At 41.0% G+C, this 22,384-nt stretch overlaps 1 protein-coding gene across 2 annotated transcripts in view; it reads right to left on the minus strand.

Moving 5' to 3' along the window:
- The window catches only part of STK39 (serine/threonine kinase 39), a 218,150-nt gene that overhangs the window by 53,006 nt on the left and 142,760 nt on the right, over positions 1-22,384 (minus strand). The window contains exons 13-14 of one of the 2 annotated variants that reach the window (XM_038751809.1): positions 19,169-19,231; positions 16,859-16,926 (exon numbers count right to left, since the gene is read on the minus strand). In XM_038751809.1, coding sequence (XP_038607737.1) covers positions 16,859-16,926; positions 19,169-19,231 — 131 coding nt within the window. The remainder of the gene's footprint in view (positions 1-16,858; positions 16,927-19,168; positions 19,232-22,384) is intronic. The other variant, XM_038751810.1, reaches the window with a different exon arrangement.

A 22,384-nucleotide genomic window follows, 5' to 3' on the forward strand; every position in this document is an offset into this window, starting at 1 on the left:
GCCTCAGCTTCCTCATCTGTAAAATGGAGATTCAATAATCACTCTCCCTCCTACTTAGACTATGAGATCCATGTGGGACAGGGATTGTATCTCTGACCTGATTAACTTCTGTCTGCCCCAGAGCTCACAACAGTGCTTGACACACAGAGTAGGGGCTTAACAAATACCATAAAAACCATAAAAATAACCACCCAACCCCACATGTGTGATGCAGAAAGGGACTTGTGATCCAGGAGGGCTACTTTAATGATGGAAAAAGGAGGCAACTGACATAGTCCCTCTGACTTGAGGGCAGTCTGGGAAGTCCTTCAAAACTGCCCTATTAAGCACCCCTTCTCGTTCCTACATTCTACTGATAGCCCTGGCAGAGCATGCTTGAGATGGAAAACACAATGACGCAGAGGCAAGTGCACTCACTCATGCAAAGAGAAGGAGAGGAGAGTGGAAAAAACGAAGGGGCAGAAAGGGGCAAACTTCAACCTGGGAGCTTCCCCGACCTGTAAACTGGGCCTGTGGCCAGTTATCTTTTGACATTGAGCCCGTGTTCTAACATGAGAAGCAGTGCAGCCTAGTGGAAAGATCATGAGTCTGGGAGCTATGAAACCTGGCATCTAATCCCAGCTCTATCAGCTGCCTGCTGTGTGACCTGGGGCAAGTTACTTAACTTCTCTGGGTCTCAGTTTCCTCATCTGTAAAATGGGGATAAAACATCTATCCTCCCTACCTCTCAGACTGTCAGACCTGAATGTGATAGAGACTGTGTCCTATCTGATTCTCATATATCTAGCCTAGTGCTTGGCACATAGAAAGAAATGAACAAATACCACATGACCTTGCTACACAACCTTCAGTGGCCTATGCTCATGCCAATTTTTCACTTGTAACTGAAATACCCAGTAGAAGTCGAAGCATGCCAGAGAATGTTTGCAAGTCATGTCCAACTCCCACCTTTGCTACCACATCCATGAAGTTAGTGAGTTTTAGCTATGTAGGTTAGAAGGGACAACATATTTTTCTTTTCAAGAACCAAGGTGAGAAAGCCAAAGGGAAGAGAACTAATTCAGGAATGGCTGTCACATTCTGACTCACTTAATCTAAACATTCCACCTTGTTTATCTGTTACAGGTTGACCTGACTACCTAAACCATCTCAATTTTTCTCAAAGTGAAGATAAGGGCTGGCCTGAAAGGAAAAAAAAAAAGATTACAGATTTCCTGCAAAGTAAAAGAAATTAGGAGTTTCAAACTATATGCCATTAGTCTTTTTGGTAAATTGGCAGTGCAACTGTGGTGAAAGGAGCCGGGCAATGCAGTAGAATTTTATGAGGAAAATTTTCAAAATGAAACAGTACAACAAGCACCTTTTCAAGATGATTAACCGAGCAGAGTGGTCTCACCCTATCAGCCATCCTCAGGTTCAAGACAAACAACATGACCAGTGATTTGGGTTGGAGATTTAGAGATTCAGTTGACATAAAATGATTAAGCTGTTTAACACAGGTGCAAGTACAAATGTCCAACTGATAGCTAAAGAAACAGGGAAACTGCACAATTCTGCAATGAACTTAAACAAACCAATAAAATCCCATAGCTGTGGGTCCATACAGAGCAGCATAGAATTCAAGACCAAGGTTATTCCGTCCTCTCAGTATTGGACTGTGAGCCCCATAATAATTGTAGCATTTTATTAGGTGCTTACTAATGTACGCAGAGAAGCAGCGTGGCTCAGTGGAAAAGACCCTGGGCTCTGGAGTCAGAGGTCATGGGTTCAAATCCCAGCTCTGCCAATTGTCAGCTGGGTGACTTTGGGCAAGTCACTTCACTTCTCTGGGCCTCAGTTCCCTCATCTGTAAAATGGGGATTAAGACTGTGAGCCCCCCGTGGGACAACCTGATCACCCTGTAACCTCCCCAGCGCTTAGAACAGTGTTTTGCACATAGTAAGTGCTTAATAAATGCCATCATTATTATTATTATTGTTATTAATGTGTCAATGACTGTGCTGGGAAAGGCACCTGATAATTCCACAAGGGGGAATACCATAACCCGAGGGAGAACAGGTACTGAGTCCTCCTTTTACAGAGGTGGAAACTGAGGCATAGAGAGTTACGTGTGCTGCCCAAGGTCACACAGCAGGCAGATGGCAGAGCCAGGATTAGAACCCCAGTTCTCTGACTTTCAGTCTAGTGTTTTTTCCACAATGCCACTCTGCTTCAGCATCATGGGGAACAGGGACCATGTCTGACCTGGTTATCTTGTATCTACTCCACAGTCTGCTACTGTGTTGTTATACGATATGTGCTTTTTGTTATTCAGCAGAAGACAGAACAGGACTGGCACAAATTAGTACCTAGGGCTGGCACCAACCATCGGCTTTAGCATCAAGAGAAGCCGAGAGTGTGGACATTCACCCTAATCCATCTGGGACCCAGTAAGAGCAGGAGGCAATGGAACCAGCTTCAGTGGGAATGGGAAATGGCACAAGGCCATAAACTATAACAGTCAGACTGATATTCAGGAAGCCAGCAAAATTAGTACAGAGGGGTCTCCACTTCAAAGTCCTTTCATCCTTCCAGTAGTTAAATTTTCAGAGCAAGGGAAGCTCAGGGCATTTAATGACTCCCCAGTCTGATCTCTGCTATTTACTTTTCCCTGAAGATTGAGATTTAATTGTTTAGTTTTGTTTTGGTTCAATCACTTGAAGAGGCAGCCTCAGGTATGCTAAAGGAAGAAGATGGAACATGGCTCAAACAATGCTCGAGGTGTAGGAGCATTGCCTGACAGTGTAAGATAATTGGGAGACTAGGCTGGAAGGAATCAGTAGGTATCCGGCATTTTAGCCTACATACTGGCAACCTGCTCCCATCCTACCAAGAGAGAGAACAGACAAGTAGCATTCACAGTGTCTATTGCCAACAGCAGAGACCTCTTTGGTCTCAGAAATGCTTTGAGTTCAAAGTTCTACCATCATATCATCATCATTAATGTTATTACCAAATTTTCCATGGAGAAATGCTGCAGGCCAACAGTGAAAGCATGGAGCATTACTAAGATGGGATTTCAGTCCCTTGCAAAACTCTGAACATTCTAGTTTTCATCATCAAATGAGCAGCAGGTTCCAGTTCTAATTGTGGCTCTACACAGAACGCAAATACAAGCTCATGCTGAGCCAACTGGATGAAGAGTGGAATGCTCATTTCTGTCCCTGCCTCAATGGACTGACCTCTTTCAGCCTTTGATGGGGCCATTAATTACCCATTTCACAAGCCGGTGCCTGGATCTAGATGCCAAACAGCTGCGGGTTGGAAGAATTGGACATGGTATCTCAGTGGACCAAAGATGATCTGTGCTGGGGTTGGAAACCTCCTACATCCAGAGGGCGGTGCTTCTGTTTCTGAGTGGTTACAATATTCCTGCACTTGAGGCTTTTACAGAAGCCAGAATCAAGGCCACCTGTGATCTTGATGTCAGCTTCTTAGGAAAGCCGAAGACCTTCATTTCCACCTCACTGCACATTCCTCTTGTCATCAAGGCTCGTTTCGTCAGTTGATCAACTGATTCCCTTAAAGGGTAGCACTTTATGATTTCAAATTATTATAATTCTGGAAACAAAGGGAATACTGGTTTGTTTTTGGAGAGCAAAATGACTGCAGCACCTCTTGTCAAGGGTCCTTTTTAAGTGCACGCTTGCAGGGTCACTCTCCTGGCCAGAGACGAGGAAATAAAATACACAAATCGACATCCTTGTTCTACCACCTTTCAATTTTAGTGAAAATGTTTCTGTTCCATCAGTTCGGAGGGAAAATCGAATTCCCCCAGCCCTCAACTCTATGTGCAATAAGCAGTTTGTGCTACACAATACAACCAGATCCTACACTAGGGAAATAATGCTAGTTTAATTTCCTGCTCTGGAAAATAAGGTAAACTCCCATCTGGATTGTCTTAACAGAATTTGGTGGTGTCATTCAGACATTTCTCATTCTTAAATACTACTTACTGGCAAGCCTTGGTAAGCAACTTCAGGGATTTGGATTTACTGAAAATACCACCCCTGCCTAAAATGCAAGCCTATTGTGTTTCATGACGCTTTGGTTTGGGGGACCATGTACTATGATACATATTTTAACCCGTCATTTCCATCATTTAATCATTCTCTAATATATGTTCTATTCAATTAAACCCTCTCAATTCATTAAAATTACACATGCCATTTTCTCACCTGGAAGGCCTTCCTCATTTCTCTAATCAACCTATATCCCTTCCTTCAAAACTCTTTATGTCACTCACTTTCTCGTCCATGAAATTCTCCACTCAATGATATTTATTGAGTACATACAGTGTGCAGAGCACTGTACTAAGCAAACGACTTGCTTCTAGTCTCTAATCAACCCAGCTCCTCCCTCGCACTTCTATTCCCTCTGAAATGAGACTTTGGTTCTATGGTTTGTTCTCTTTCCATTTTGTCTCTCTTCCTTATCCCTGCTAACTTCTGTAGACTGTGAGCTCCTTGTGAGCAGGGATTGCACCTACCAACTCTGTTGACTGTGCTTTCCCAAAGCACTCTGCACATAGTATGCACTCAATTAATACCACTGACTGACTTACTTAAATGTCTGTGTTGGTCCTTTCCAGCCTTGGATGATAGACTCCTTAAATGTCTGGGCTGCCTGCTTCTTCCCTGGACATTTAGGGTCTCCCCCTCTAAACTCTAAGGACTACCAACTCTGTTTTCTTGTATTCTCCCAAGCATTTAGTAAAGTTCTCTGCACACAGTAAAGCATTCAGTAAATATGACTGATTGATCACCTAAAGGGTGCATACCCTTCCACCTATTTTCACCCCTCTGTCCTCACCTCTCATTGCCGCAAGGTAGCTTAGGGTCACATTAGCATGCTTTTGCCTCAGTTCATTGGCCCAGGAGGTAGTTCTTTTGTTTTGGGTTTTTTTTATGTTATTTGTTATGCTCTTACAATGTGCCAGGCACTATATTAAACACTGAGGTAGATACAAGATAATCAGGTTGGACACAATCCATGTTCCACATGGGGCTCACTATCTTAATCCCTATTTTATATATGAAGTAAATTTGGCACAGAGATGTTAAGTGATTTGATCAAGGTCATGCAGCAAACAAGTGGCAGAGCCAGAAGCAGAACCCAGGTCGTTCTGATTCCCAGGCCCGTGGTCTATCCATGAGGTTATGCTGCTTCTCAAGTTTGAGCAACTTAACACAAGTGCCCCTTCCTCAGAACAAAGTAATGAATGCTAGAACCTCTCCCTCTGTCTTCCGAGGTCAGCACAACTGAACAGCGCCTAATGTGTCTACCAAGCGTCCCTCCTTTCTCAAGGGCCCCTACATGGATGGCAAGTGTCTCTCAGGGACATTCTTCCTTCACAGTATTTTGTGCTCGCTGATAGCCATTGGCAAAGATAGACAAATCTAAAGTGGAAACTGCTAATATCTCCAAATTTTTTATTTGAAAATTAATTTAAATTGCAATAATAGGAGCGGCTAAATGTGTACATACAATAAAGAGGCAAGCAAATATCTGAAAAATTGAATCAAACAATTTTTTCTGTTTGAATAAGTAGTGGTGCAGCTGCTACTGAATAAAATACCTAAAGGAGAGCAAAAAAATTGCCCCCCAAAACACACACACACCACGCCTATATGCTCCCTCTGAAATCTCCTCTACTGGGACCTCACAGAAAGCAGAACAGTATATCTGAAGTGCTCAAGTCAAAACAATGACACAACCACAGGCAATCTACTGGGAGGGAATATAGGATGCTTGTATCACACCTAAGCCCTTTTTTTTTTTCCCCAAAAGAGGCTTTTTCTAAATCCCCCAATCCTCTTACCCACTCTGTCCTCCCACCCTAAACTCTGCCTACACCTCACCATTTGGTGCGAATTGGTTCATAAAGATTTTAACCTTTCAGCCATCAAAATTATATCTTACCCACCTCTCACAATATTCTAGCCCTCTTTCTTGTTACCCTAGTGTACATCACCTAAAGGGCATGCATCATCCCTATTCCCACTTTGAACCAGTCACTTGTGGCACGAGAGGTCCAGTAAGACAAGCTTCTTGAGGGTTTTTTCCATAATGCTCCACAAAGTTATGTTCAGTCCTCTATAAAATGCAGTTGCTCAATACATACTGTTGCTGCTGCTGATGGCACCTTTACCTCTGGATAATAAAACTGGTGCTCTTTGTTAAGTGATTACTGTGTGCCAAGCACTATACCAAAGGCAGGGGTAGATAAAAGACAATCAGATTGTACACAATCCCTGTTCCACCCTGTTCACTGTCCATATTGATAGAACAGGAATTAATTACCATTGTAGAGATAAAGAAACTGAGGCTCAGAGAAGGTGACTTGGTGAAGGTCACACAGCATGCACAGGCCTGTGTTCTTTCCACAGGCTTCTTTGTCCCAAAATTCTTCATATCAGGGGACGCACACACACTGGAGTTTTTTTGAGTACAGCTCAACAGTCTCATTTCAAGCTTTGGCAAAGAGAACACTTAAAAATAAGTAATTATTCCCCCTTCTGAAACATTTTTTCCAAACTCATGCTCAGCAACATGCCAGAGTGCATCATTTTTATATTATTCTCTTTCTGAGATATATGCCTTAGGCAAGGATACAGACTTGTAGTACCTAGAAACAACTTAAGAGGTAGAGAAAAAGTCTCTTGGAAAATCTGGGTGCAGCAATGGGTATTAGTTTAATGTCCAAGATAGCCTACCTGTAAGGACTACTACTACCTAGTAGACCTTTCTTCAGACACAACTTCTATAATATAGAAGAACACTGGTTGGAAAAACTTGTCCTTTCACTGTCACTCAATATGCTGCTTTTCCTTCAAAGCCACTATGATGAGTTTTCTGTCCCTGAATGTTGTGATTTAGTCACCAAAGGCCACAAAGTCAATTCTAGAGCAAGATGTGTTACTGAGAATCAACCTAACTTTGCCATTAAGGAAAAACTTTGACAAAACAGTGCAATAAAATCCAAACAAAACCTACATGCATGTGAGGCAAGGTACAAGCTCTTAAAGGTAAATCCACAAAAGCGAGTGCACTTTCATCCCGCATCCATTGCCTGAAAAATATTGTTGCAATTCTCAAGCACAAATCCTGACTTAGCCCTCCGGAATGAGAGAATTTGCTATCAGAATATACGATAACGCAAAATGGTGGCCCATTAACTTTTAAGTTATCCAGTGTCTCTAAAATGGAGGTGGGCTGCAAAAATTCTTGTTGACCTATGAAAACTATTTACCAATACCATCCACGATCCTCTCCTAGCTATTTTCATTTCTTTCTACTACCTCCCTATCGCCAGGCTAAGGGAATGCGGGCAATATGCCACAGTATTAATACAATTATTATCCAAAACGGAAAATGATGACAACCAAACATACTAAAGTGATGTTTCATGAGGTCATATTTAATGCCACCGAAGTTCAAGTCTGTCAGGGGCAAGCTGATAACAATCAAGCAATGGTGTTTAAGCTCACCCTCTAGAATGTACGCTTGTTTTGAGTAGGCAAAATGCCTACCAATCGTATTATACTGAACTCCCCAAATGCTTAGTGCAGTGCTGTGCACACAGTAAGTGTTCAATAAATACCATTATTTGATTGATGCCTTCATCAAGTTCCCTCACATTCCTCGTCCCACCAACAAAAACAAAGAAAAGAGGGAAAGGCAAACCAATAGCAGGGGGGCAAAAAAAAAAAAGAGTCCACCACTGTTAAAAAACATTTTAGTCCCACTGTGACTTCTTTCGGGCCTATGCTAAGAAACACCTTTGTTTAGCTCCTTAGAATTTGTATTTCATTCCATAGTCTCAGTGGTTAAATCCACAAAGCTTTCCACTACTTTCAGCAGAACTGTCATGGTGCAGTTAACAGGGCAATGGAGTGGCCATAATTATTTTGTTCTCAGTGATTTAAAGTACTTTTAAACACAGGGGGAAGTAGTGTGGCAGTAAGCTGTTTTTCTTGATCCTCTCAAAAGACTAGACACCTTCTCAAAGCACTCCTCAGGGAAATCTCCAAATCTTTGGGGTCAACCCATAATGAGAATTTTGCTCTAGGCATAAAAGTCACAACAGTCAAATCCCATATTAACTTTATGACTGAGCCAACACAAACTTCTAAATCACATGGGAAACTAGAACAGGGGCCAGACACAAAGTGGAAAAATCAGACTTTATTGGATTCCCTATGATTTTCCCTAGGCGATCATCAGTCAGTGGGTTGACAAATTTTCCAAGTATGGAATTGAAAATTGTACAAAAGTGCCTACTGCAACCTTTGCTGATTCCTCAGATCAGGGCAGCTGCAGTGAAGAAAATTGATGACCATAGTCAGACCCTGTCCGTTTCAATAGGGTGGGCTCTAAAGCAAAATGTGACTTCAGTCAGGATACAGACCCGAAGCAAAGTCCTAAAGAAGATGCATGTCTATAAAAATCAAGTGAATAAACAGGACTTTTGAGGAGGGCCGACACTTCTGGCTTGGGCCAAAAGCATTTTTGTTTTTGATTCCCTGAGTGTTTTAAATGACTTGGTAAAAATTCACCTCCGGTCAATTTATGAGTTCCTCCTGGAGACAAACATTACTAGGCTCTCATTTATCCTTCACAAAAGCAGTAGCATATTTTCAAGGGTGGTGGTAATTCTCCTTTGCCGTTGATTTTTTTGGGAAAAGGAAAGACATGGGCTTAAAAAAAATCAACTCTTTGTAACTCTTTCTAAGTTGGGGCCACACTGGGTCTCAGCCCTTCCTTCTTTAATCTCAGCACTTTTATGACTATGTCCACCCCTGGGTACACACCTGGACATGGGGATGGAAATCAAGAGGTCATGGAGCACAAAATTGGACCATAGCTCACAGCTTCCTGGGATGAACGCTGGTGCCACACTATATCAGGAAGAAATACCTGGCTGGGATGGCCTCACCAGCCCTATGAAACTATGAAGATGAAGACCACTTGAACAGGATTTATCTTAACAGGACCAGTTCATCCTGTCCTACATCACCTTACCCACTTTTCACTCTCTCTTATGCAGGTGAGTTCTGACTTACAGCAGATTCTCTTTAATCTAGATCTTTCAAGACAGACTCAAAATAGGAAACGATCATTTTCAAGATTAATGGAAGGCTTGTGTGTTTCTTTAATGAGTTTTTCCTAATATTAATAGTTCTAGAAACAAATTCAATGCAAAGTTCATAAAACAAATTACAGATTCTACAAGAGTAATTTGGAGGGTTCCTTTCTTTTTAAAACTACCATGCCATTTGGTTCATTTTATCACTGACTTCTCTTACCCTCATCTCTCTCCCTTTCTGTATCAAATGCAGATATGCCTGCAGCAAAGTTCCAAAAACCTCTGAAATCTACTACAGAAACCTGGTGAAGAAAAAGAAAGAAAGAAAGAAAGAAAACCCATAGCAAGTGCTTTGAAATGTAGCTTTTCATTTATGCTCTGTAGTTCACATGCAGACTAAACTGTGTGACAAATAGCTCATTTTTGCAACTTCTCCCTGCAGTGTCTTGTTTAAAGGCTGATCACCACCAACAGATAGAATTGTGTAGCAGAGACAGAACACAAGGACTGGTCCACATACAACACTGTCTCACTCTACAAGGCCACTAATGAATTCCCTTGTGTTTTTCTCCTGAATGGATGTCACCTTTTCTTCACAAAAATTCTGGAGACACTTTATAAGGTGAAAATTAAATGCTTAAGTGGCTTTAAACAGACAAGTTTTTCAAAGACATACTGGACAGGAAAAGCCATTATTTTGAGTTCCAGTGACTGTAAGTTGGCAAACCTAAAAGCATTAAATGACTCTCTCGTCTTGATTAAAGAGTGACATTTTAAAACAGATTGAGGTGAATAATCAAGTTTAAAAGTTCTCTGTCTTTTTATCCTCAGAACAGCCAAAGCCTTTGGAAATATCAAGTCCATTTACCAGATTTATCATGGTAGCAAATGTATTGACCAGCAAATGGATTTGATAAACGCTGGTTGGAAGACATTCTACGGCAACACTAGTTCTACACTTTACTGTCCATTTTAAAAGAAATATTTTCTGATGTGCCAGTCACAGGATTTAATCATTAGCTTAGTAGGATATGATGGCAAAACCTAAATGAATACAGATAAATGGTAAAAACCCTGAAAGCATTCTACGACCTAACCATGTTTTAGCGGACCTGAATGTAGCAAGCTTCAAAGGACACTAATGACAAATGCCGTGGATGCAAAACAAAGGGTTATTTCTTCCACTTTTCAGGGGAGGAAGAAGAGAGAAGCAAAGAAACCAGTGCATTTTCAACTTTCCATTACTAAATGTTCTAAATGCTCTGAAGATATATATCTCTCACCATAATGGTATGGGAAAATAAGTATCAATTAGAGAATTAATCACATCAAAAGAATGTTCCATCAGTTATAATGATAAAAAGTTATGGATTCTGTCAACAAGAAATTTACATTTTTTTTAAACAATCATTACCATGGTCCAAAATGTTAATAAAAGGGAGAAATATCAGTCACCATGGGAACAAGAAAAAACTAACAGTATGTACCAAACCTAATATTTCCTTAACCCCATAGTACTTTTGCAACATGTAACTTTTGCAACTTTTGAAAGCCTCACAGCTCTCGACAGGTCGATTACAGCTATAATTATCCCCAATGTATAGATGAGGAGAGGGAAAGAGAGAGGTTAAGTGATTTCAAAGACGATTTGGAAAGCAAACTAATATATGAACCGGGGAGGGTCTAGAAACTAGCAGTGTACTTTGAGTAGCTTCCTCTTGGGTGCCTTGATTTGGCTTTAGGTGGTGCCCGTGCTCTTTCCACCGTGCCGCACTGCTTTTCCTCTTCTCTATAAACAGGCTCTTTGCACACCAATGAGTCAGAGATTTCATTTTGTTTGGTCCTTCTGCAAAAAAAGTTTGCAGACCTCTATGTACAGGCAAGTGTGGAAGAATGGACTTATTGAGGGCCTTGGAGGGAAAAGCTTTGAGTAGGAATTGGGGCCTCCCACAAGGGAAATCTTGGTTAGTGTGTCCCACTCACAAGGACTCCCATTCTTCACAGCTGGCCTAATGAAATCATGGCTGCTGTCCTGCTTCTCACCTGCTCTCTTCTCTCAATGGAATGACCCTCAGAGAGGCATGGCATGACTCCCCATCTAACCTATTGGTGAAACAGGACTACATTAACCAAGAGGTACTGAATGTCTAGATTCTAACACAGTCTTCACACCTCCTGAGGATCCTGACTACACAAGGATATTCAATGTGTTCAACCTGCTAAAGAATACATCCTGTGGATCCATCACTTTGTAAGACTGGCTTCTCATTTTTTCAAATCAAGTCTGTTTCACAGAAGCCAAATGTTTTAAGTTCTAAGTGTCCCGCTCGTTTGTTTTATGAGAAAAATATGAATGGTAAAATGTTCATGAAATGATTTCTCAAATCAGAATTTTTGTAGATGATGTAAAAATAAGTGATGGATAAGTATTTTACCCACAATCAATCAATCAATCGTATTTATTGAGCACTTACTTTGTGCAGAGCACTGTACTAAGCGCTTGGGAAGTACAAGTTGGCAACATATAGAGACAGTCCCTACCCAACACTGGGCTCACAATCTAGAAGGGGGAGACAGAGAACAAAACCAAACATATTAACAAAATAAAATACATAGAATAGATATGTACAAGTAAAATAAATAAATAGAGTAATAAATATGTACAAACATATATACATATATACAGGTACCCACAAAGACTTAACAGGCTTTCCTTTATATTGTATCTGTGATGCTAAATTTTTAGCAACCCTGTCAACATTACCATGCACCTAAATGCATAAGAAAACAGCTGAATCAACTATAGAGCATAATAGAATCTGGATTTTAACTACCCAAAGCATTTCAAGCTGTAATTTTGTCTCATCTTTCTTCCCTTGTCTTCCGTTCTTTGAGCCAAATAAAAGCAATAACCACCTTTAAAGCTATGTTGCTCCCTACTTTTAAAAACAGTCGGAAATTTGAAGTCTGGAGAAACCCACATTAAACACTTGTAATGGTAAATGTAACATTTTGAGGATTAAAAGGTTTCCCCTTTAGACTCTTTATAGAACCAAACCATGTAATAATTGTCTCCTGAGCTGTAAAAGCTTTTAGACTGTGAGCCCACTGTTGGGTAGGGACTGTCTCTATATGTTGCCAATTTGTACTTCCCAAGCGCTTAGTACAGTGCTCTGCACATAGTAAGCACTCAATAAATATGATTGATGATGATAAAAGAAACAAAAGCATATTTTGAGAAACAGTGTGGCTTGGAGGAAAGAACACAGATCTGGTAATCAGAAGTCTTGGGCTCTAATCCCAACTTCATCACTTGCCTGCTGTGTCATCTTGGACAAGTCACGTCGATGCTCTGTGCCTCAGTTTCCTCCTTCCCAACTTAGACTGTGAACCCTGTGTGGGACTATGACTGTTTGATTATTCCCTATCTACCTCAGTACTTAGCACACAGTAAGTGCTTAAATGCCACAATCACATCTATTATGATTATTAATCCAACAACCAAATGGATTTTCAGGAGGCAGAGGCATGCAGTTGCACAGAGAAACACAAAAGCTCTGACTCTTTTGGAGACCCCTTAACTGAACAGGAAGCTCCCAGACTCATCAATCAATATATTTACTGAGCTCTTACTATGTGCAGAGCATGGAACTAAACACTTTGGAAAGTACAGAGTAACAGAGTTGGTAGACACATTCCCTTGTCCACAACGATCTTACAGTCTAGGGGACATAGTTGACTCCTGAAAACTGAGTGGTACAACAAAAAAATGTTGAAAATGAGAGAGTGGATTCTGTCTGTGATCCAAAACCCTATTTCTGTCAGAGGGATTTCTCCATGGCTCCCACGAGCCATCTCCCACCCGTACCATGCCACCAGAAAGAAGACTAATGATGTAAACTTGAAACCAATGTCTGTCAAGCCAAAAACAGGGTTAAATCTAGAACATTCTAAGTCAAGGACTTCCTGAATTAAAGATTATAGTGAACTACTGGGACTAAATAAATCTTTAACAAGAGGGAGGCTACACCCTGCACATTCTCAACCGTGGAGAAAGAGTGGGTGGGAAGAAGAGGAGTTCCATACCATTCCACTTCTTGATTGAAGTAGAAATATTTCATTATCCTAAGACAGCATGATAATCAGTGTCAAGTTATAGTAGAGACTCCTAAGGTTATAAATCTTTCCTGAAGAGCCCAGGTGCCACCCATACATTCTGGAATTTTAAAATGGGGAATCAGTGAGGATCAATCGATTTTTTTTTCTTTTGAGTGTCAAGGAAGTAGAATGTATATGTATTACTCAAAAAGACATTTTACTTCCCTAAAGAAATAATAGTTTTATGTCATCAGACCATTTGCCCAATCCCTAAATACACAGAATAGCAATGTGAACACAGTTCCTTGGGTTGCAGAGGACTAATGTATATCCAGTTGCTCTATTTTTCACTCATGTACTTATTTATATTAACGTCCACCTCCCCCTCTGGCCTATAAACTCCTTGCTGGCATGGAATGCTCTACAAATTGTTGCATTGTACTGTCCCAAGTGCTTAATACAGTGCTATCAATCAACCTACGCATCAGGCAAAAACTCCTGACCCTCGGCTTCAAGGCTCTCCATCACCTCGCCCCCTCCTACCTCACCTCCCTTCTCTCCTTTCTACAGCCCAGCCCGCACCCTCCGCTCCTCTGCCGCTAATCTCCTCACCGTGCCTCGTTCTCGCCTGTCCCGCTGTCGAGCCCCGGCCCACATCATCCCCCTGGCCTGGAATGCCCTCCCTCCACACATCCGCCAAGCTAGCTCTCTTCCTCCCTTCAAAGCCCTACTGAGAGCTCACCTCCTCCAGGAGACCTTCCCAGACTGAGCCCCCTCCTTCCCCTCCCCACAGCACCTGTATATATGTATATATGTTTGTACGTATTTATTACTCTATTTATTTATTTTCTTTGTACATATTTATTCTATTTATTTTATTTTGATAATATGTTTTGTTTTGTTCTCCGTCTCCCCCTTCTAGGCTGTGAGCCCACTGTTAGGTAGGGACTGTCTCTATATGTTGCCAACTTGTACTTCCCAAGCGCTTAGAACAGTGCTCTGCACACAGTAAGTGCTCAATAAATATGATTGAATGAATGCTCTGCACATAGTAAATACCATTGATTAGGGCAATAGCAGTACATAATCCACTCTTGTTGGAACTAGGTAAAATGGTCTTTACAACAGCTCAAACAAAACCTGAGAGTAATTCCAAATCTCTGAATAATTCAATTTGTCAATAACCAACCAACAGAAAAACCAACCAGAAGGAATGAAGATGGGGAGCGGATGGTACCAAAGAAGAAGGGACATACAAAGAGTAGCTAGAGGGAAGCAGTATAAGAGAGGTGGAAGGTGGCCAGCTAAAAAGGATGATTCTCTGGAGACGTGGTACTATCCATATGCATCTTTAAGCGAAAGAATAATAAGTACATCCCACTCTCCAACAAAAGAGGCTCAAATATAATCTATTCTGGCCCTTGATGATGGTGCTAAGCACAGAAAGAAATATCACCAGACTCTTTAACTTTGAGTTGAAGAGATTGACAGACATGTGCATCACCATGCTCCAGAACTACTGAGCGGGAGAAATGTGGGGTGATTCTAGCATTCATGCTGCTGCCAATCTCCTTCATAGAAAGCAACTGTGTTCAAGCTGATTATTCTGAACCTGCCCCAGCACTTACTACAGTGCTTGACAAATATCATAATTCAGGGATTCCATTAACCCAGTTTTCAAATGAGAATAAGAACGCTATGAGATTAAGGGATTAAATGATCAGCAAGAAATCCAAACTCCTTGTGTAATGCTCTCATAAGCATTTATTTCATGGCAACATTTAAACCATAGGCAAATACCCCACCAGGACAAACCCCATTGTGTTGGAAGGTTTAGCACAGTCTGCATAAATGGGTGTTTTTACCCAAACCAATTAGAGAAATTTAGGACACTCAATGAATAGCTCTTGATCATTTTCTCTAACACTACTAGAACACCTTCCTGCTAGAGTGCTACCTGTGGATGCCTAAAGTAAGAAAAAAATTATATATGAATATTTAGAACATTAACCAATTAAACTGTATTTATTAAGTGCTTACTGTGTGCAGAGCACTGTTCTAACAGAGTTAGCAAATATGTTTCCTGCCCACATTGAGCTTAACATTACAATTCGTCTAATTTGGGTGATATGAGAGAACGTGAGCAATATGACACAAATAGAGAAGCAGTGTGGCTCAGTGGAAAGAGCATGGGCTTTGGAGTCAGAGGTCATGGGTTCGAATCCCGGCTCCGCCACGTCTGCTGTGTGACTTTGGGCAAGTCACTTAACTTCTCTGAGCCTCGGTTACCTCATCTGTAAAATGGGGATTAAGACTGTGAACCCCACATGGGACAACCTGATCACTTTGTATCCCCCCCAGCGCTTAGAACAGTGCTTTGCACATAGTAAGCACTTAACAAATGCCAACATTATTTATTTATTTCTAAGAGTAATGTGTATAACCTTGTTGCCTTCATTCAAACCATTTATGTAGCAGACAAAAGGTTTTTTTAAAATTTCTGTACAATAATTGTGTTTCTTAATCACTTACTATGTGCCAAGCACTGAATTAGTGCAGGGTAGATACAAGATAATTAGGTTCCACATGGTACTCATGATCTAAGCAGGTGGGAAAACAAGTATTGAATTGCCATTTTCCAAATAAAGAAACAGAGGCACAGAGAAGTTAAGTGACTTACCCAAGATCACAAGGCAGAAAAGTGGCAGAGCCAGATTTAGAACTCAGGTCCTCTGCCTCCCAGGCCCGTGTTCTTTTTACAAGGCTGCACTGCTTCTCTAACCAGAAACTTATCTGGAAGGATTCTTTAATCATTTTGATTATCTATACGATTAACTAAACTCCCAGAGACCTTGACTTCCCTCACAAGAAATAATTGAGTCTGTAAACTTCATTACCACCCCTTGATTTGGAGGAAAGGAATATATATAATGATGTCAAGAAGAAAAAAAAATCTTGCTTTGATGTAAAATATAACTAAATTGGCCATTTAAGGAGTGAATTACAAGAAATTCATAAAAAGTAAATGAAGCTTTTCACAAAAATAACCTTGTCTCAAAAATGAGACGTGGATACTTAACAAACAATAACAATAAAACTATAAACCTCATTTTAATAACAATTTCATGAAATATAAAGCAGCTACGAGGACTATCCACTACACACCATATTTGTATCCATTTCCTAGAAGCCTGACTGTTCTTTCAAAATATATCTGTCATTTCTCTACAGTGGCTGATCAAACCTGCCAGTGAAAAATGTTCTGAGCAGGCAAGTTGTAATACAGCCATGGTTTATTTCAGTCAGAGACTGACTGCTGAAGTGTGAAAGAAACTCATTAAAAACCTCTCACTGTGATCCTGTATTGGAAAAAAAGCAAAGGGAAAAAAAAAAACCTTAATGAAGGCTACACTGAGCCCTCCAGCCACATTCATATTCTGTTTTTCATTTTTCTTAGTCTTTAGTATGCAATCAGAAATAAGCAATTAGTCATGACACCACACCTACTGGTCATATTGGAAGATCAGTGAGGTTAACATTTTTTATTTTCTACTAGTATTATGAAAACTTAATGAGGAAAAGCAATGATAGCATTCTATAGAAAAAGATCACATAAATAGCAGAATTCCTTACCTTAGTCTTAAAACAAGATTCACGGCACAAGAAGCTTCTGTAAATTCTTCACTAACGTTATGCTGGCCCTTTAAAAACAAAGCACCACAGTGTATTATGAATTCTATCAGAAAATACCTAATGCCACCATGAATTTATATTGCATTTTTCTTCCAGAGACTTGAGCACATGTCAGAGCATGTCACATGCACACATCTCACTTTTGCACAAAACAGTTTTGTGGCGGGAAATGGGCTGGTGAGTTTCCACAGAGAATGGGGATCCACAATGGAAGCTCTCGGTCCCTTGGGCAGGGGGCTAGAAGGAGGAGTTGATGGTTATGTAAAGGTCTTTCTCTCTCCACCCTTCCAACCTGAGAACATATCCAGCTGCTTCGGCAATCTGGTCAATGGGCATGGCAGAGGGTGCTTATAGGGTGGAGGTGGATTTGTATTTTAAGTGGGAAGGGAAATTAGTAAGCAAGGTTCTCCTTGGATACCCTATCTTCCCACCCACCTTCTCTGGCCACTTAGAGCACTGGTGAATTTGGGGTGAAAACAAATCAGTGGACTTCTACCCAAAGGATCTTCATCTGGGCAGTGCTGGGACTATTTTAATTTTTTTTTTTTAAAGAATGGAATTGTTTCCTGAGTCATGAGTCTCCTTCCGCATCCTCCTTTCCTTCATCCCCCAGCATGCCACCAAATTTGCCTGACCCTGTTCTGAAAACAGTGGGACTGGAGTCTTCAAAGGACTTGTCTCTTCTGCCCCTGCTGCCACTACTACATTGATCCCCAGGCTGGCAAGCAAACCCCTGACTTTGGGGGCTCCTGGGTAATCTCCCATTTTGCCCTACCACCTTCAGATTCCTTTTTTCACCTTCCGTCTTGATCTTCTCACCTCAGGACTCAAGGGCCCATGCTGCTCCTTTCCTCCCAGTGCCACTCCCCTCCACAAAGAAGGGTGAGTGGGTAGGGCGGGCTCCAAGCCCCCATTTGATTCATGGGAGCAGCTGCACTAATGGCTGTGGTGATTCCTACTTGCCTCCAAGTGTGCCATGAATTCCATCAGAAATCTCCTGCCTGCATTCCCAGCAGGCTTAGAGCCTGGGAGCAGCCACTACGAGTGTACTTACAACCACTTTTATGTATTCTATTATCCTCCCTCCTTCCACTTGCAATAATAAATTGTTCCTCTTGGGAATTCAGAAGAGTTCCCTTCTCTCATATCTCATTTCATCTTCCGGTAAATTCTTGGGAAGGAAGGAAGGCTGTCCCCAGGGATTTTTTAGCTGAATTCCCCAATCAATCAATCAATCGTATTTATTGAGCGCTTACTGTGTGCAAAGCACTGTATTAAGTGCTTGGGAAGTACAAGTTGGCAACATATAGAGATGGTCCCTACCCAACAGTGGGCTCACAGTCTAGAATGATTCCCCATTTTGCTGATGGGGATGAGTTTACCTCAATCCTGCATCCTCACTTGAATACCAACCTGCAGTGTCCCTGAGACTCACCATGTCCACACTCCTCTAATCTTTTTCCTTCACCCCACCTATTATTCCATGATGTTAAAAAAGTGGACCTTTTAAATAAATGCTAATGGAATTTGTCAGTATTCCCCAGACTAAGTAAGCGTTAGACAGCTTTTTACATGTAGAAAAACTGATGTAAGGCAGTTAACTGTCTCATCCAAGGTCCAAACTTAAGTACCTTGTCCACTAGTCTGGTGGAGAGAGACTAGACAGATGATGATTTCATTTCTACTCCAGAAGATTTACAACGAGGTCATGCTGCCTTCTGGAATCCCACACAACTAAATTCCTAGTGAGGGGTCTCTGACAGATAAATTTATAAAGGAGGCTTGAGAGCCTCTTCATCTCCCCTTATTTAAGAGGCCATATTTCCAGGCCAGGACAGTATATAACATAAAGAAGTACAAGGCCCAAAGAATCATAAAATGATGGAAATTACATTTGGATTCTGGATCAGTAAACCACTCTCCAAACTAACCCTTAATTAACCATGTTATTAGGCTGTAATTAGATGATCTGGTTCCATTCCTGTTATTTCACTCTACAGCAGCATCTGAGGGGATATGTAAAATAAATTTGCTCCTACCTCTACCACTGAAAAGTTGGATGTCCTGAATGTAGAATATATTGAGATAAAGAGCAACAGCTTTTCCACAGCTCCATGAAAAGACACTTTACAAAATTGGGATTTGATATCACCATACTGAAGTTATTCAACTTTTCGACTACTATCCTTGGGATACTGTCACCTCTCCTGAAAAACATCTTTAACTGAAATCGATAGCCAAAAACCATACCTGAGCATCCTGTATAGAAAGAGACTGTATCTGCTCTGGAATACTGCTGACATTCACTGATATCTATTAAGAGAGCAACCCATAGTTTTAGTAAACCATAAATGAATACTGAAGTTAGTGAAATGACCCCAATACAGTCTGAAGTGGTGAAAGTTTAATTATCAAAAACAAAACTACATTAAAGAGGAATAAGTTGAAAGAAAATGTGTTTTTTGATGATTGTTACAATGAGGGAAAATGTAAGTGTAAATGTAGAAAAAAAGGCTAAAATGTAAAATCACCAAATCACCTTAAAATTAAAGAATAGTTGCCTGAGACTTGCAGGACCTTTCAACCCCTAGCTTGAAAACAAATCAAAAGAAAGCTCTACCACATACAAAGGTAACTATTTTTCTCATCATGGATATACATACATAGACTATTGGACTGCATTTTCCCTCAAAATTTGAAAGCTAAGGGTACTACTAGTAGAATACTCCAAAGGCTTTCCTCTCAAATCCAATTCTTGTCACCTTGGCCCCGAGGCAAAAATGTAATGATACTAAAGAGAAGCAGAATTTAAGAAGAATGAAAACAAGAATTCCCCATCTCTAATCTTTACGCTAATCCCCAAGGAACAGGTACCAAAAAGAACGCTAACTCTTTTCCTGAAACTAATTACCGGTTCAGTGGAGAGGAAGATAAATGCAGCTGACAGGCTGGAACACTCTCCACAGGTAAAAAAATCTTCCCTTTTACACTCCCTCTAAATGATCAAATCAGGTCAAACAGCACTTCCTACACCCTCAATTTGGACCTAATTTCTCACCTTCCGTACAATGCAATGAATGAATATTCCATCTGTAGAAGCAGAGCTCTCCTACCAGAAGGCCAAACTGTCAATTTAGAATTCTTAGACTGTCGCTCGCACTCTCACTCAGAGTGTCCCTCTCTCTCTCCCCCCCCTTATCTAGGTAGCGAGGTTCTCTAGCAGAGTGCACCTAGCTGCATAGCAGACTTTCAACCCCCTGGGTCCTTACCTTTGTATCTACCCCAGCACTTAGGCATTGCATGGCACATAGTAAGTGCTTAACAAATACCAAGAGAAGAAAAGAAATTTTTCAGGTTATCAGGTTGTCTCAGGTGGGGCTCACAGTCTTAATCCCCATTTTACAGATGAGGTAACTGAGGCACAGTGAAGTTAAATGCCTTGCCCAAAGTCACACAGCTGACAAGTGGTGGAGTCGGAATTAGAACCCACAACCTGACTCACAAGCCCATGCTCTTTCCACTAAGCCATGATGCTTCTCTAGTTTGACACATAGTGAGTGCTTAGGATATAGAGAAACAGCGTGGCTCAGTGGAAAGAGCACAGGCTTGGGAGTCAGAGGTCATGGGTTCAAATCCCGGCTCTGCTGTTTGTCAGCTGTCTGACTTTGGGCAAGTCACTTAACTTCTCTGCACCTCAGTTACTTCACCTGTAACATGGGGATTAAGATTGTGAGCCCCACATGGGACAACCTGATCACCTTGTATCCTCCCCAGCGCTTAGAACAGTGTTTTACACATAGTAAGTGCTTAACAAATGCCAAAATTATTATATACAATTATCATCATCATATGATGATTATTAGCATTATTAATATTCCACAATTCTTTCCAGGAATTAGGACCTTCAGGAAGAACCCAACTTCTAATGGGAACTTTACATCTTAGGCAATCTCCAGTTTCTCTTCGGCCCTGATTCTCTTTCTCTATTCTCCAAATAACAGCCAGAAATTTAGCTCTGTGCTTGGGTCTCACAATGTTCGAACTGAGCAGATTATTGGCTAAATTTAAGAAACTTCAGTATAGTTAGTTCTCTGATAACTCACATTGTAGTTCTCACTCCTTGTCCAAAACTGTGGCATGTCAAACCATTCCTTCGTAACACTTAACATCCAGGTGCACATTGTAAGAACATTCCCCAGTCCTACAGCCACATTCTACCCCGATGTGTAGCAAAATCATGTGTTATGGAAGAACTGACTGACTACACCGACCTTGTTGTCACACTGTCTAAAATTTGAAGAGTGGGTCACTGTATCATTACCATTCATGTGTTCTGGACCAGCTGTGGAACATCTGGGTAGAATCCTGTGTTCATCCCCATTCCATTTTTTTAGGGATATGACTGTCTCCTTGGGAATCCATTTCAGTTAGATGGGAATCATTACAACTTTCCTAGAAAAAGTGGTCCATGAGTTTCCAGAGCCAGGCTTAATCTGGTGAATGTTTACATGGCTTGTGGTTGTGCAATCTGCCTTTCCCTTTAGCTCTGAACATAGGGGAAAAGAGCATTTGAAGACGACACAGACAAGGAGAGTGGAGACAGGTAGTGGAAAAAGAGACGCAGAAACAAGGGGTGGCAGAACAAGTCCAGGGGAAGCAGAATGTTGGGTGGGCAAAAATCAAGTAGGAAAGGAATCAAGTGATGCGGAAGGAGAAGCTCGTGTGATTAGATCGTTCCACCAATGCCCCAGAATTTGGAAAGTCCCACTACCTCAGATTAACCCAAATTACCCAGTGCGTTGCTTCATTTCATCAATAGGTAAAGTCTTCTGATCCAAAAGTGTTGGAGCTAACCAGGTGATACAGGAGGGAAACACCCAAAAATGGGTCAAGGAGCCTGGAACTTGGATTTCTCCTGGAGAGCAGGCATCACATCTACTAACTCTAGTATTTAGTACTGTCTCAAACACTTAGTACAATGCTCTGCCCCAGTTAATGCTAAATACTATTGGTTTACTATACTATATTGATTGACAATAGTAAATACTACTATTTATATAAATAAATATTATTGATTGATTCAATTTATTTGCCTCTTCTTTTTGGGAGATGTGTTTCCATGCAAACATACTACTGACTAGCTGGATGGACTATTGAAAGCACACTAACAAGCTCAGGTTTCCTCTGAGAGACCCCTAAACTGTTAAGAAAAACAGCCATCATCGGTCTACAGGAAGGGGGGGATATTTAACAAGAACAAAAGTTGCTGAAAAAATGGCCAAGCTTCAAAGAGAAGCTATTGATAAGAGTGTTCCTTGCCTAGTTAAGCCTCATAGGAGACTTAGCCGATCAAGACAGGAATATTCAGGCTGAATTTCTTGTCCTTTTTAATTTATGACTTACTGAAAACTAATCCCCAGGGTTGTAATTTCCCTTAAAGGCTGATCCTGTTTTGGAAGCAGTCTC

This window comes from Tachyglossus aculeatus, chromosome 9, assembly GCF_015852505.1.
Source record: "Tachyglossus aculeatus isolate mTacAcu1 chromosome 9, mTacAcu1.pri, whole genome shotgun sequence".
Lineage (NCBI taxonomy): Eukaryota > Metazoa > Chordata > Mammalia > Monotremata > Tachyglossidae > Tachyglossus > Tachyglossus aculeatus.